General features: G+C 41.5%; 2 protein-coding genes across 3 annotated transcripts in view; both read left to right on the top strand.

Moving 5' to 3' along the window:
• Positions 1–16,537, top strand: part of ATP9A (ATPase phospholipid transporting 9A (putative)) — a 99,495-nt gene that overhangs the window by 36,293 nt on the left and 46,665 nt on the right. For both annotated transcript variants that reach the window (XM_050918104.1, XM_050918105.1), the window contains exons 8-14: positions 382–462; positions 2,092–2,167; positions 7,110–7,186; positions 9,045–9,205; positions 9,778–9,920; positions 11,932–12,044; positions 16,038–16,250. In XM_050918104.1, coding sequence (XP_050774061.1) covers positions 382–462; positions 2,092–2,167; positions 7,110–7,186; positions 9,045–9,205; positions 9,778–9,920; positions 11,932–12,044; positions 16,038–16,250 — 864 coding nt within the window. The remainder of the gene's footprint in view (positions 1–381; positions 463–2,091; positions 2,168–7,109; positions 7,187–9,044; positions 9,206–9,777; positions 9,921–11,931; positions 12,045–16,037; positions 16,251–16,537) is intronic.
• The window catches only part of LOC127031375 (uncharacterized), a 130,768-nt gene that overhangs the window by 77,973 nt on the left and 36,258 nt on the right, over positions 1–16,537 (top strand). The window lies entirely within an intron of this gene.

Below are 16,537 nucleotides of genomic sequence, written 5' to 3'. Positions count from 1 at the left end.
ACATAATCTAAATGTCCAAAGCTCTGAAGGACTTTCACTGTTTCCCTTGGCTATTCCACAACCTAGTAGACGTATCATAAGTTAACCTGATTATTTAGCCTGAAATTTCGTTTATAATGCACCAGCTGTCAAGTAACTCCCAGCAGTCTCTGCACATGTCCATTTGAGGAACTCTTACTATGGCAATACCATTCTACTGAAGCTATTGTAATGATTCTACTCTGTCTTCGTCAGCTGAGAGGTTTTCCGTATGAGTACACTGAATGTCTTTTTTGATTTTCTTAAAGAAATGTTATTCATAAAATAATTGGAGGCTTAAAGGCTTTGTATATTGTGGGATAATCGTGTTTTAACTGATGCCATAACATGTCTATTCTTTAGGACCTTCTTCAAATCCGATCCTATGTTTATGCAGAAGAGCCCAATATTGACATACATAATTTTGTGGGGACCTTTACCAGAGTAAGTCTGCTGATACGTTTTAAGCATTGTATATACGTGTTTCCACAGATACCTTTTGAATAGCATTTTGGATCTTGGAAGTGACTTTCAAATTGTTTCAGGAGAAATGCTAAAATGTTGCTTGGCCCTATACAAATATACTAAAGTCAAATGGGTTAATAGGGATCCTTCTCTCTTCTAAATAATATGCACCCATGTTTTAAATAAAATCTAAAGCTTTGTAGTTCAGTAAGAGTTTGCCTTAGAAACAAAAGACAACAGACCACTCAGCATTAAGGGACTTTTCCAGATGGAAGTAGTTGTGGCCATTTGAGTCTAACATGGTGCTGCAAAATAAGCTCACCTGTTCAGAAGAGAGGCTGGCCCACCCCATAAATGGTCAAAGACTGAAAAAATCTCTGCCATTCGGAGCTGTCTGAGGATAGAAGACTTTAGGTAAATAAGCCAATGGCCATCACCTCCTATTCTGGATTGGTTGGTTCTCCCCTCTCAGGGACAGACAGTCGGTGGGAGTTAATGTGGCAGTCTGTAAGAGTTAATGTGGCCTAATAAATGTGCACCTTCAATAGTCTGTTCTGGCCCAAGGTCCCTGAGAATGTAACATTAAAAAAAAAAAATAAAGCTGTCTATTACTGTGGGGGATGAGGGAAATGAGAAGAAATGCAATGGATGTTTGGGCCCAAAGGCGGCTTCCCCCGCTCCCTGGAGAAAGGGGATTGTGATGAAGGCATGTTATATATGGGTTCCTTACTTTTAAGAGCCTCTTCCCTTCCTTCTTGAAGGAACATGGGCAGCTTGGTACAAGACCTGAGACTTTTTAGGTCATTTTCTGAATTATTTGCCAGCATTTGTTTATTTTAAAGTGAGACTGTGATCTCATCATATAGCTGCTGAGGAGATCCCTTGATTGGCTTTACAGGGAGTAGTACTTCCATGGAATAGGGAGCAGCCTGGGCAGCTACAGAGCCTGGGAGGTTTGTAGATCCCCTTGGACTATCCAGATAGAGAAGCAATTTTATGTTAGCCCTAAAAGGCTTTAATTCACGCAACACACTGTAATGCAAAGGTAAAGCATGCTAGAGTTAATATCCTGATCCCTGAAAAAAGGACACTGAATCTAGCATACTGATCACTCTGTGTCATTTACTGGTATGGTTCAGATTATTTATTTAGCTTTCCAAGAATATCTGAGAGGCTTAAACTGTGAAAGGAGAAATTTCAGTGATACCTTGCAATAAAAGACCAAAAAATGTCAGTCATTTGCATGAATGAATGGATCGCGTCGGTGAAAAACATACCCAGTGTCGTGGTCCCTGAATCTGCCTGTCATCATAGTCCAGTTGAAGATTTCAAATCACTTTCAAATAGTCATAAGAAACAAGCCACCTTCTTCTAACTTGGAGAGAAGCTGCCTGTGAAGGAAAAGGCACCATAGTAGGTTTCCCCTGCCCCCACCCTTTCATCGCACTGTGAAATGCCCGTGTTTCTAGCCCAGACCAGGAGGATCTGATGGCAAGGTTAAGATTTTAGGATTTTCATAAGCTTAGGAAGTTTTCCCTCCTTTGCCTCTCACTGTGTCATGAACACATCTAGTAGGCTGTTTGAATGCTGTTTGTGTATCTGTTCTAGGAAGACAGCGACCCTCCAGTGAATGAAAGCCTAAGCATAGAAAACACCCTCTGGGCCAGCACAGTGATTGCATCAGGTAAGATGGAAGCACATGTAATTTTTTGAGGAGCATGTTAACAATTTTTAAAAATTCTTTTGTAATTTGGAATAATCATCTCTGTCAGTTGGAGAATTTAGCAGTTGGAATAAAGTTTACCACTTGTCCTAACATCTCGGGGGAGCTGAGCTGACATCTAATTACCTCTTGGACATTTATAGATGAGAAGGAACTGGAATTCCAGGGGCCTTTGGGCGCTTCTTGAGCGTCTGCTACCAGAATAGCACTTAATTGCTACATTGACATTCTAATCTGTAGCAGAAATGGTGTCAAATAGCTTCTATTACTAGACTCTTAACATAAAAGATCTGCAGGAATATGCTTCCACTAGGTTGTGGTTCTATAAATAAAAAGCATTCTGTGATACATTTTTGGGTTGTTACATACAAACACTGAAGTTGCAAGGAATGAGAGGAATCAGTGTTCTCTTCTAAATGCTTGTCAGGAGAAAAGCTCGTTCTTTCACTAGCTGAGGTGCCTTTAGGTTACAAGAGAGTGTCAGAAGAAGAGTGAAATTTGGAAGTGCAGTTTGAGGATTGACTTTTTTGAGTTTTTAGAGGTTTCACTGTATGGTGTTTAGCCATGTATTGCGACACTTCACAAAGTGGCTGATGGGAAGGAATATGAGCTTCAGAAAGTTCCTCTTTGTAATGGAAGAGTGGACCCTCCCAGTTTTTAAAACAGAGGAAGGTAAGTATGTTTCATTTCTGCAGTGTTTCCATCCAGTTCTCCTGCTACTTCTCTTTAAAATATGCTCAAATATAATAAATGTTGTCGCAGTGATATGTCGAAAGGTAATAAAATATAGCTGTCCAAACGTAGTAGAGTAAATCTTATTTATAGTTCAGTAATTGTCAACTGATTGGCAACTAACACACACACACACACACACCGTGGAATGCAGACACACAAATACTAGTGCAGGCAGCTTCAAATACCAAATAGGCTGTTCAGAGCATGTTTTCAATTCAGTCCATTTCCTAAACCAAATAAGAAGAGACAAAGAGGCAGGAAAGCCATTTAGTAACTCTTGCCTCTTCAGATATGTTTTTTTTTCCCCCAGCTTACTTATCTTGTGTGCTAAATAATTTAAACTGTAACTCTTAATCAATTCACATAGTCTTCTGAGGCCTTTCCTGAGCTGTTAATATTGGTATGACATGACCAGACTCAGAGTGAAATTATGTCCCCATGGAAATGAATGGCAGAAGTCCTTTTGACTTCAATGGGGCCAGGATTTCTCCCTCAAGTGTGTCTAGAGACTATTATGCTCTTCCCATTCTGTGCCATCAGATGTGCTCATATGCACATGGGCTGTTATGTTTAGGCATTTGTACTACAGTGGGAGAAACTGCGTGCAGATCTACCTGATAAGCTGCTTATTTACAGTAGCTCCCAGAAACCCCTATCAGGATTGAAGCTCCATTCTTCTATCTGCTGTACAAAAAGATAAAAAGACAAGAGCCCGATCTGTCACTTATGATTGTGAGCAAAGTTACTCATGTACATACATGTTTGTGGGATCAGCCCAGAAGTATGCCATTTTAAAATATTGTAATCGCTTTTTAAATGTTTTATACAATGTGGTCTATTTCAAATGTCCATAAAACAATTAAGGGCCAAGTACCCAGTGAAAATTGCCCTTCAAACTTTGTTCTGCTCAGAAAAATGAATAGGCCTTTTCCATCCCCTAATAGGCTTTCCTCCTATTTTAACTTCTGTGACTCTACACTGAACAAAGTTTCCCTGTCTCTTTAGTAGAATAAATAATACACATGGCACTGCGTGCAGCACACACTTCTGAGTTAAAGCAGAGCTTTGCAGCATGTCCAACTGCTGCTGCAGTAGGAGTGAATCTGACTCCACTTGTTGTTGGCTGTCAGATTTGGAGTAGCCTGCCATCTGCTGATCTCAATTAGTGTGCTTGCCACCTTCTGCCATCTGGCTCCAGAGACTAATTTTTAAAGAACGCTTCCAATGATATTTTTAGTTTGAATTAGTTTTACATCTGAAGTTATTTCAAAATAATATGTTTGCAGCCCTCTGAAACCATGGTTAGTAATGGGCAGAGGGTGGGAATTAAAGCCAGGTATTAAAACTGCAATGGCTTTAGAGCAACTGGAATAATCTGGTTTCTAAGAGGTAGGGCAAACACTCATTGTTAGCCCTTTTGAAATGGTTCAGTGTATTACTTATTTTAGCACTAAAATATATTTGCCACCTCCCAGCAGCTCCGTCTGTTCCTACATAGTAGGAATTAGTATGATTCTGTCTCTTCCTGGGAATAGGCAGGCATATGTCTGGTTTAACAGTCACAATATAGTTTTAAAGTTACGATAATACATTTATTTAGTTCATGTGATTATGCCTAGCTGTGACTGGTCCCAATGACTGTAACAACCTTTCTCCCACCCTTTGCCTCTCTGTTAATACTGTAAACTGTTGAGGCCAGTGATTGTTTCTTAACGTGTCTGCACAGTGCCTAGCACGACAGGGCTTCTAGAATGCTACCATAATACAGTATTACTGGAATTTTTCCATTGACTTGAATGGAGCAGGATCAAGTCCTGTGTCTAGAAGTGGATTCTCCTGTTTGGATGAAACTTCACTGCTCTGCTTATAGCAACTTCATGCAGTTCTGTTTCTCAGAAATACAGTTCTGATAAAAGAACTTACAACGACAGCGCTGACTACAAATTTAATTTTCCAAAGGTTTGATAAAACTTGGTTCTTCTGCCTATCCAAATCTAGTAAAGACTTTTCAAATGGGTTGGTTTTTTTAAGTCAAACCCAATGAATTCAGTTTATTGAGCTCTTAATTTAAGAAAGTTGTTAGTCTTCCTGACTCTGCTGCTAGCCTTAATTGTCTTCCAGATGTCAGTTATTTTACGAAGAAGAAGAAAAAAACCCTGTGATTCACACACATTCTGGATCTGTCTGTGTGCAAATGGAAAGCTAATCCTTAAAAGATGAGCTGGGGTAGTAGAAAGGAAATGTACCTGGCATCTTTTCCACAGTTGCACAGAAGAAAGATCAAACTGAGCCATTGCGATAATCAGGAATGTTTATCTCTGGAAATATGCTGATGCATGACCTGGGTAATTCATCCATGACAGTGTAGTGGGAAGGCCATGTAAAGAATATTGGGCTAACTAGTGCAGATCAGTTTAGCCTTCTTTATTATGATGCTTCTGTTATTGAAGTTGCAAAGTTGTGTATGATGAATGTTTTACTGCATGCCCTATATGGAACATGGGATTGTGATAATCATCCTATCATCCTTAGTCTGTTACTTTCCACACAGCCCTTAGCACAGTGGTCCCCAAGTTTTTACCTTGCACACACCCCCTTAACCTTTCCCCCCTTCCCCCCTCCAGAGCTGGTGCTCTGGGAGGGGCGGACACTGATAGAGGTAAGGGGGCCGAGGCTGGAGCTACAGCTGCGGGTGGGGCTAGGGATCGAGGCCAGCAGCAAGGGCTGACAGCAAGGGCTCCCGGCCCAGCAGCCAGAGCCGAGGCCAGGAGCGGAGTTGGGTGATGCTCCCTTCCCCCCAACCCTCTAGGGCAGCTGGCTCGGGCCCCAGCTGCGTCCCCCCGAATGTTTTTCTGTGCCCCACAGTTTGGAGACCTCTGCCTTAGCACCACAAAGTAAGTCTTGGACAAGCAGCACATTGAGAGAGAGCCACACTGGAGTCATGGGTTTGCATGAATGTAGTCTATGCAGCTAACCTGTACAAAATATCTTGAAAAATATAGGCCCTAGCAGCTGTTTATATGCCCTGCACAACTGCAGGTATATGAATATGTGAGAAGATTATCAAGGTGAATATATGTCAATAAGTGGATAAACTTATCATTAAATCTGTTACCTTATTACTTGCCCTGTGGGAGAGGCATAATTCCTCAACCTTTATGAGACAGGAAGAGGAAGCCACCAGGGCTCATGGTCACGTGTCGAACACATTGGATTGCGCAGTCCTGTTTCACTGAAATTTCCATCAGGGCTACAGTGACTTCAGACTTGTCAAGTGCACCAGCTTAAGATGCTCGAGTGCTTCCAGGGCCAGAATTAAAACTTAACTGGATGCACTTGATCAACATTTTCCCAAAATTATGGAAGCACTAACTGGATAAGACTCCTTGGGGTGTCTGTCCTTCTAAGTATTCCATTGCCCACAGGAGCTTAGTGCTGGAGCACGAATGAACAATGCTGACATGTTGCAAAATGTGCTTGCAACACTGACATCCTACAACTAGATAATCACGTTGCTGTTTAAATGCTGTATTATATTTGCATTAGCTAGCGGGGATGGCCACTAGAATGAAGCGGCTGTTTTATGCTTTTTGAGGACAACAGTAAGGCATAAACAGTTTGTGGCCTTCAGGGCCGGCAACCTAAGCAATAGTACAACTATGTGGTGGCAATTGGTAGTGGTGGTGGTGAACTGAAACCCCTGCTTTTTAACTCCTTTGATTGCAACAGGGTGGGAATTCACACCAAGAGTTTAAGGGAGGAAAATGAGGAAGGGGCATCTTATCCTTTTAGGCACTACAGTAGATTAATTTATGTTGCATTACCTAAAGGTTAATTGCACAGATGATGATAATTAGGAGTGTCGTGTCCAGCTTCAAGCAGTGGCATTTGTAGGAGGGAGATGGGCTGTTTTTTATATTCAGAATCAGTTTCTCCACCCCTCCAATTTATATCCCATGTACTTGAATCAGTTGATTTTTTTTTTTTTGTGGGTGCTTTCCATGCTTTCTCAAATTAATCTGCTAAAAATGTGCCTGCACACTGAGTCTGTGGATAAAATAAACCTTTTAAGAACAAGCATCATCCCAGCCATTTAAAATAAAAAAGCACCATTATTTTAACCTGTTCATCCCAGAATAATATACATTATGTTTTTTATTTCATTTAGGCACTGTTGTGGGAGTTGTTCTTTACACAGGGAGGGAACTGCGCAGTGTCATGAACACTTCAAATCCACGAAGTAAGGTACGGTATTTGATCGTTGGTGTACAGTAGGAGATAATTGGACCACCATAGTACAATGGATCTCAACCTGTGGGTTGTGAACTCATTCCCTCTCCTGATGTTTGAGTAAGCTGATTTTCTTGGTTCTTAGTAATCAGTCCTCCTCGGACACAAGAAATACGGTAAAATCATTACCCCAGTTCCTGTGGCACCTCCTTTGCAGCACCCTTGGACTCCTTATTTCTTCTAAAGCACCATGTGAACCAAGATTATTTATGGAGTGCATCTGACGATAACTAGTTGAGAGAGAATTAGCATACAATCAGAGCATTAAAGAGACTGAAAATTTCTGATCTAGCCCAGTATTCTATCTCTTGCAGATACATACACCCATGGGTGTAGTTTGTGAGGGAGCAGGGGCAGAGGGGTCATTGCTCCCCCTCAAACTGCAAGCCTTGAGCAGGCAGGCAATTGCCCCTCCCTGCCATGCTCAGCCCCATTGGCCTGACTGGAGTTGCCCCTGAAAACTACGCCTATGCGTACACCTGCTGTTTCAGAGAAAAATGAATCATCAGTGGGGGCAACTATGTAAAGGTTCATCATGGAGGTTATGTTGAGTTTCTGTCTCTTACACAGAAAACATCTAACCACGATGTAAAGTGGGCAGCATCAGCTGAATTGATTGACTTCCATTGTGCAATTTAGGATACTCCTCACATGTGGTCTCTTCCTGCCTTACTTTCTCAGCCTGGTCTGCGAGTGTTTTTTGTACCAGAATAGCTATGTATGTTAGGGGAATGACTCTTTATTGTTTATCAATAATTATATTGGTACAACCCCTAGTATTCACTCAGTTGTAGTGGCTTGGCTTTTTGTGAAGGCTTAAGCTCTACTGATATAAATACATTTATACCAGTGTGACTCCATCCATGCTAGCTTTAACTATAAAGATACAATTGACATTGTCCACACATAATGTTTTATCATGTCCCTTAGCTAAGTTTAGTTCTGTGAATGTTAGTGACCAGTTGCTGACGATATGAGGCCTCTCAGATCTCTTCACCCAAGTGCTAACAGAGTTGATCACTTCGAAATACCCTTTTTTGAAAATGCAGTTTACATTTGAACAGGGGTCGGCAACCTTTCGGAAGAGGTGTGCTGAGTCTTCATTTATTCACTCTAATTTAAGGTTTCGCGTGCCAGTAATACATTTTAATGTTTTTAGAAGGTCTCTTTCTAGTAGTTTGTAATATATAACTAAACTGTTGTTGTATGTAAAGTAAATAAAGTTTTTTAATGTTTAAGATGCATCATTTAAAATTATATTAAAATGCAGAGCTTCCCAGACCGGTGGCCAGGACCCAGGCAGTGTGAGTGCCACTGGAAATCAGTTCGCGTGCCGCCTTTGGCACGCGTGCCATAGATTGCCTACCCCTGCATTAGAAAGTGGTAGCAGCAGGTGTGTAGCACTCCAGTGCTTGTGATATTGTACCTCCAAAGGCTTGGGAGCATGAAGGTTGAGTTGGGGAAAGTGTTGCTTTGAAATGCAAAACAGTACAGAGATTTAAATGAAGAGATGAAAATGTCTCTAGTGATGAATAACATCTTGGAACTGTCAGTTCATTTGAAACTAACGTTTAATCTTGCTGTGACTGTTTTTAGTTTTGTGTGGGTCCCCCCCCCCAGTAATCTCTAGAGCTCTGTTTCATTTGTTGCATTCATTTCTGCACTGGAAATGTATGCACGACTCCCATTAGCTCTTTGGGTGCATGCACACTTCAAGGCATAATGGCAGCTCATGCCAAATACGAGAACACTACATGGATTAATCTCTCCATTGACACTGTAGAAAATATTTTATTTTATTTTATTTGCTTAGATTGGGCTATTTGACTTGGAAGTGAACTGCCTCACCAAAATCTTGTTCGGAGCCCTTGTGGTGGTCTCGCTTGTCATGGTGGCCCTCCAGCATTTCGCAGGCCGCTGGTATCTTCAGATCATACGATTCCTCCTCCTGTTTTCAAATATCATTCCTATTAGGTAAGCCAATCAATTAACACTTTCCAGCAAAATGTATAGCCTTCTACTCTGCCACACTTTAACATACACATCTAGAATTTTACAATATTGGACTTCCTTGTGAGCTCTTCAGAAATGAGGGATTAGAAATGCCTGTTGCAGGGACACCCTCTCTTGCTCTACACTCTTCCTTGTTTCCTGGAAGAGAGGTGAGCAAAAATGAAGGGGGTGAGAGGAAGAAAGCAAGCCACCACCATCTTTTTTTTTTTAAATCTCTGGTTTTTTGGTTGTTGATCATTTTATCCCTACTTAAATGGTGTGTCCGTCTTCCATTCGTGATATATCTTCTTTGCTTAGCAACTCTGAACTTCTCATTGCTGTCATAGGAGCTAACACATGGTTCTCTCTCAACACTTTCTTGTGCTGCTCAATTCTAATGTGGAAGTACCGCCCTTTTATTACAGCACTTTCCTGTGGTAGCTCATGATGTTGTCCAAAAGTTTTATAGCAAATATATTATCCCATTTCTTTGGGGATATTCTCAGATGATTTTTTTTTTTTTTAGCCCTTTTGTTCTTTTTTCCCCAACATAGCTTGCGTGTGAATCTGGATATGGGGAAAATAGTCTACAGCTGGATGATCCGTAGGGATTCCAAAATTCCTGGCACAGTGGTTCGATCCAGCACTATTCCAGAGCAGCTCGGAAGGATATCCTATTTACTTACAGACAAAACAGGTATGCAGGTAAATGAGTTATCAGGAGTTTTGATATAGGCAAAAGCGTGAAGAATGTTTTTGGGTAACATTTTCTTTGCATAGCCAAATAAGTTAATATACATTTTCCTTTGAAGGGATAGGAAAATATAATACGATGGTCTCCAACCTTTTTACGGACAAAATCACTTTTTGAATATAAGTGCAACCCAGGATCTACCTCACCCCTTCTGCAAAACCCCACCCACTCCATCCCCGCCTGTCTCCGTCGCTCGCTCTCCCAAGCTCTCACTCACTTTCACTGGGCTGGGACAGGGGGTTAGGCTTTGGGAGAGGGTGCGGGCTCTGGACTGGGGCTGATGGGTTTGGAGTGTGGGAGAGGACTCTGGGCTGGGGCAGAGTGCTGGGGTGCAGGAGGGGATGGGGCTCTGGGAGGGAGTTTGGGTGCAGGAGGGGGCTCCAGGCTGGGGCAGACTGTTGGGATGTAGGAGGGGGTAGGAATGTTGGCTCTGGGAGGGGTCAGGGGTTTAGGATGCAGCAGGGGGTATGGAGTGCTGGCTCTGGGAGGGGGCTCAGGGTTGGGGGTTGGGGTGCAGGCTCCCACCGGGGGGCACTTACCTCGGGCAGCTCCCAGTCGGCGGTGCAGCAGGGCTGAGGCCCCCACTATTTCCGGAAGGGGCCAACGCGCCCCTGAAGCCCATGAGGGGGGCATGTGGCACCACAGGCACCGCTCCTGCAGCTCCCATTAAGCACTGCTCCCCATTCTTGGCCAATGGGAGCTGCAGGGGCGGGGCCTTCAGAGAGGGGCATCGTGCGGAGACCCTTGCCCCGGGCCAGAGGGGCATGCTGGCCACTTCCGGGAGCAGCATGGGGCTGGGACAGGCAGGGAGCCTGCCTTAGCGGCTGTGCAGCCAGAGATCGCAATTGGCTGGGAGAGTCTCCAGGATCAGCCAGCTGATCGCGATTGACCAATTGGTGACCACTGATATAACATATCTTCTTTTCTAACAGGGATTTCCTTTTAGAAAATGCGGTTTAGTACCTTGATTATAAACAATATTTTGAATCTCCATGTTGTTCTCTCATATAATAGAGCCCTTCCTTAACGAGGGGGTATGCACATAAGTGGGCAAGAGGCAGAGATGATTTTTCACCCCTTATGGTTTATTGTGTGTGTGCCTCACCATCACTCACTTCTATCAGTCTTTAGCCCCTGATCTGTGAGCGAGAGGGAATGGAATAGCTTGCTTCTTTTTTTTTTTAAATATGCCTGTTTTCAGTTCAGAGATTGGACAGAAATATACAAAATAAAATTTTCTTAGTATGTTTTTTCCAATTTTTCTTCCCAGAATGAAAAAACGAAAATCTTTTTTTTGGCTTGAAACACGTTTTGGTTTGTGAAATCAAATTGGCCTTTTCAAGATGAAACTTTAAATCAACATTTCCGGTTTTTGTGGCTTGTATTTCTTTATTTGTTTTGGTGCCTGGAAAATGCATTTTGTGGCGAGCAATAAATTTGCCAAATACATTTTACCCAGCTCCACAGACAACCCTTCTTTAGGAACAGAAACCAGTCACCTGCCATCATTCCAGCTTTTACTGTCACAGAACTGTCATGACTCTGGTCTAGGACAACAAAAGAACTAAGTTAATAGTCAAGGGCCAGATTGTGGGATGTCATCCCAGACCCATTTAAGTCAATGGGTAAACTGAAATTGACTTCAGTGGGGTCAGGATTTCACATCGATACCCTTATCTCATTAAGCAGTAAATTACTTGGTGAGTAGTCTCATTTTAATGGAGCTCCTAGCCAAGTACTCTACCACTCCTGCAAGAATCTACCCACAAGTTACTAAAATTGTTTTTCACTCGCTTGAAGCTGCACTAGTAGCTTATTATAGTAACTAGGTAAACATCTGCGCTCCCATCTCATCCTTTCTCTCTTTGTTGGGAAGAGCAGGGAACAAGGCTTGAATGGAATATAAGTGTCTGCCAGGGCTTGCACGTGGCCTATAATACTGCTTCTGTTACAGGAACTCTCACACAGAATGAAATGGTTTTTAAACGGCTTCACCTTGGGACAGTAGCCTATGGACTGGACTCCATGGATGAAGTGCAGAGCCATATATTTAGTATATATACGCAGGTAAAGTAAAGTCTGATTAACTTAACTCTTTGCTCTCAAAGCAGTGAACAGTTTGAGGTCATTGGGCTGTTCATAAAGGGATCCTGACTACATAGCTCAAATTTTCAGTAAAACATATAGGCAGCTGCATGATTAATATATATAATTACCATACATACCAGCCGTGGCTGAAAAAAAATAATCCTGATATTTCCAAGTTCTATCCAGAGATGACAAGTGAGGCTTAATTTTACTTAGAAATTGCTGTCAGCCCCTGGTGGCCAGGGCTCCCCGCTGTCATCCCCGCAGCCAGGGTTCCCCTGCCAACCTGGGAAGTGGGAGAGGGGACCCCTCCGCAGCTCTCGCCTGCCCCCCAGTGCAGCCTGATGAAGGGGAAGAACCTTAAGAGAAGCATAGGTGAGGCTGGAAGGGCTGAACTATGGTCTGGGGCCTGCAGTGGGGCTGAAGTGAGGAGGGAGGGGGCTGGTGGGATGAGAGGGTTGTATTGATGGTGCGTTCTGAGCAGATGGGTGAAGTGATGGGAGGTGAACTGAGGACAGTGGTGGTTGATGGGGGCTATGGGACTGAACTGAAGGGGAGTTTAATTGAAGGGGTTGGGTTGGGACAGAACTGATGAAGGACTGGAGGACGGATTAATTGCTGAGCAGGAAAGGGGCAGATATGAGGGTGAGAGCTCCTGCAGCAGGGGCCAAAATCACCTTTTCCAGTACATGTGGGAGTGGGCAGCACTAATTGTCACGTAGACACCCTGAGGATGGGCAGGGCGAGTTCAAAAATCAAGAGAATGACCTGAAAAGCACAATACGATCTCTTTAAAAGAGCTCATGAATTTTGGAACATCTCATGATTTTTGGGGGCCTGACTCATCATTTTTGATCTCTTGAGGTTGATAATACTGCATACAGTACAGTGTCAGAAGTTTTCTAGGAATGTTTATGGTCCAAACCAAATATCCACTTTTCAAAACTGGCTACAACTTGGAAAGTTCTTCCACAGCATTCTGTATCTTTTCAAAATTGTGTAAAATCATAGTTCAGACTGATATAACATTAATTTGTACTTTTGAAACTTGGCCAGTTTGTATCAACTTTAAATACCAAAAATCTCCATGTAAATCACATGAGTAAGTACAGTATTTAACTTACGAAGCAAGGCCATTCTACATAAACATCTGTCGGGGATGGTCTAGATAATACTTCGTCCTGCCATGAGTGCAGGGGACTGGACTAGATGACTTCTCAAGGTCCCTTCAGTCCTATGATTCTATAATAATGGGAGATTTTTCCCTTAGCATTCCTTTTCTATGGTAGTGAACAATCTGGATCTTCTTTGTTTATATGCTTGCACTCTTTTGGTTCAATTTTGTATAACAAATAGACATCTTATGAACTGTAAGGGTGAGAAAACTACATTTCCTGACTCGTGCTGTGGCTTGTAATTTCCTTTGTCATTCTCATAAATTGGGTAAACCTATCAAAGAACCCTAGCAGTCACTCCTGCAACTTCCTGTGAAGTAAAAGTAATGACCACAGCTGTGCCTACATATATCATGAAGGGCACATCCAAAAATATCAGCACCAATCCATGAAGTATGAACACGTAGCCTGTTCTAGATTTGGGATTCATAATTCATTAAAATCCTTTACAAATAAAAACAAATCCTCTTTGCAATAGAATGCTTTCAACCTTCAATTATTATTTGAAATTTGTTTGCATTTTAGTGGGTTTTTTTGTATCTTTTAAAGGGAAATGGTCCAGTAAAAATCAGACGTAAAAAGAGCTTCCTTACCTAAGACGAGTGAAAGAACTTTTTTTTTTTAAATTAAAAACAATTTTTTTTTTAAAAATCCAAACTTAGTGAAATGCAAAAGGTTGGTCGCTTTAACTTTTTGATGCATGTAATAGTGTTATGCTTCTGTGACTGCATTGGACATATTGCAGTAGAGTGTTTTAAATTCAATGAAAACACTGTTAATTAAGAATTAAAATAACTAACAAGTTTCCAAGTGGTAGCCATGTTAGTCTGTAGCAGCAAAAACAACGAGGAGTCCCCATGGCACCTTAGAGACTTAATAAATTTATTTGGGCATAAGCTTTCGTGGGCTAAAACCTATGCAATGAAATGGGTTTTAGCCCACGAAAGCTTATGCCCAAATAAATTTGTTAGTCTCTAAGGTGCCACAAGGACTCCTTAAAATAACTAACGTCATTCTTTATGCTAATGAGGGGCTTGATAATTTTAAAAAATCCATCTGGAAGTCAAGAGAATTTCTCATATGAAACGTGACTGACTTACCTCTTTCCTGAAAACAGGATGAATTTCTGCTGCACTAGCCTGGCAGGTTATTACACTTGAAAAAAATGTTTTAACCCTTAAGAAGTCATCGGTAGTTAATGTTTTAGGTTGCCTTTTAACACTGTTTAGTTTAATAATAATTTAGTTACCAGTAAACCATTTGTAAAGTTTGCTCTTAACGAGCAACTTTCTCTCCTACAGCTAGAAATAGTTTTGCAGTGGCTTATTAATTATCAAAAGTCTCTGTCTTTAATGACCGCTCTTTTCCTCGTTTGTAAAATGCGACCCTGCAGATTCAGTCAATAGAATTTGGCAACAGATAGGTGGGTCATTGTACAATGATGTCTTGCACACCTGACATCTGCAAACACCTCAGAATCTTCGTGTGCGTATTAGTAGATGTGGCTTTCAACTGCTGGCTGCCTCAGCCATCTATCTGGCTTTTGTTCCTTGGCTTTCGCAGCCATTTTGGCATCTGATCTCCGTCAGACGTTGAGAGCCACTAATCAGTCTGAACTGCCAGATAATTCCTGTCTATAAACATTTCTCTGTGATCAGGCTACACCTGTTCAGGCACCATTTCAGTCTGAGAGGTGAAGAAACTCGACTAGTGGTAAATTACTTCCTAAAGTATCCAGTATTAGTCAAGACAGGATACTAGACTTAACGGATGATTGTTTGGGTACAGCATATGACTCTAAATGTGGTTGAACCAAGGACTTCACTATTCCTACTGATTTTATGTGGAAGGCACTCTAATATCAGGGTGATGGGTAGCAGTTTAAAACCCACAGATTTTAGATATATTAGAAACTCAAATTTTGAAGATAGCATTTAATTGTACAAAATGTGTGCACTAAACTTGTGTGCTGAACTTCCCATAAATCTTATAATATATATGTTCTTATATTTTAAAAATTAAGATACTTTATAATTGGAAGCATTTGCTAGTAACGATTCATTGAAATTGTAGTTCTTTATTTCTCTTATTTTTAACATGCTATGCCCTTTGACCTGGAAGTGAAACTTTTGTCCTCTTGACATTAAAGGTTAACAGAACAGGAAACTGGATCATTGTGTCTCCCCTCTGTGACCAGCATAATTTAGTAATTGTATAATTACCTGAGGAGTCTGATTCTGATACTAAAAATAGTATTAAAAATTAAATGAACTTAATTTAAGTTTCTCATTCCATGTGAGCCCATCTGTTTTCTGTTTTCAGCAATCATGTGTTCATGCGTATGAAAGGCAATTCATTCGCAAGCATAAAAGACACTGGCCTTTTGCTGAACAAAATGCGGTTTCAATGGAACGCATGATCTGGTGATTTTGGGGGAACATTTTTATCCACTAAGCTCGTGTAGTGATTTGGTGGATCAGCAACAAATTACCCTTTTCATCCAAGCTGTGCTGAAAACTCTTGGACAAATATCTTAGGGAGTTATTTTTTCATTTCATCTATAGTTAAGTAAATCTAACTTCATTTAGCTGCACATAACTGGGAAGTGGTCTCAGTTATTCCCATGATTACACATACAAAAAAGATGCCCCTGTCAAAAACTTATCCCAAGTTACTGGAGGTGTGAGTCCATGCAAATAGTATATTTATGGTTATAACAGAAGTAAGATCCTTAATGATATTCGATTATTCCTGCTTTTCAAAACTGTCTCCACTTTCTTTTCTCCTTTCTTGTTAGCAGTCACAAGACCCACCTGCTTTAAAAGGCCCTACCCTGGCCACCAAAGTACGTAAAACCATGAGTAGCCGTGTTCATGAGGCTGTGAAAGCGATTGCCCTCTGCCACAATGTGACACCAGTGTACGAATCTAATGGCGTGACAGATCAGGCTGAAGCTGAGAGACATTATGAAGACTCCTGCAGGGTGTACCAGGCTTCCAGTCCGGACGAGGTGAGATTTCCTTTTTTTCCCCACCCTCTTCTCCCTCACCTCCATGTTTTTAAAGGCTTGAAATAGACAATTTCTGAAGGAAGCCTCTCTGAAATGGAAGAACTCGGTGTCAAACCGTCAGTGCTAGCTAATCATTGCTGATAGAGCATCCTCACGATGAATTGTCGTTGTCACATTAACATATTTGAAAATAAGTCTCTCACTTCTATTAAGAAAAAGCATAATCAAAAACTCTTTACTGTAGGAATGAATAGGGAAATAATGAAGGTGCTACAGGTGAAACAAAT

Source organism: Gopherus flavomarginatus, chromosome 11, assembly GCF_025201925.1.
Source record: "Gopherus flavomarginatus isolate rGopFla2 chromosome 11, rGopFla2.mat.asm, whole genome shotgun sequence".
NCBI lineage: Eukaryota > Metazoa > Chordata > Testudines > Testudinidae > Gopherus > Gopherus flavomarginatus.
The sequence above is the reverse complement of the archived record's forward strand: the minus strand, read 5'-3'. Positions and strand labels throughout refer to the sequence as shown.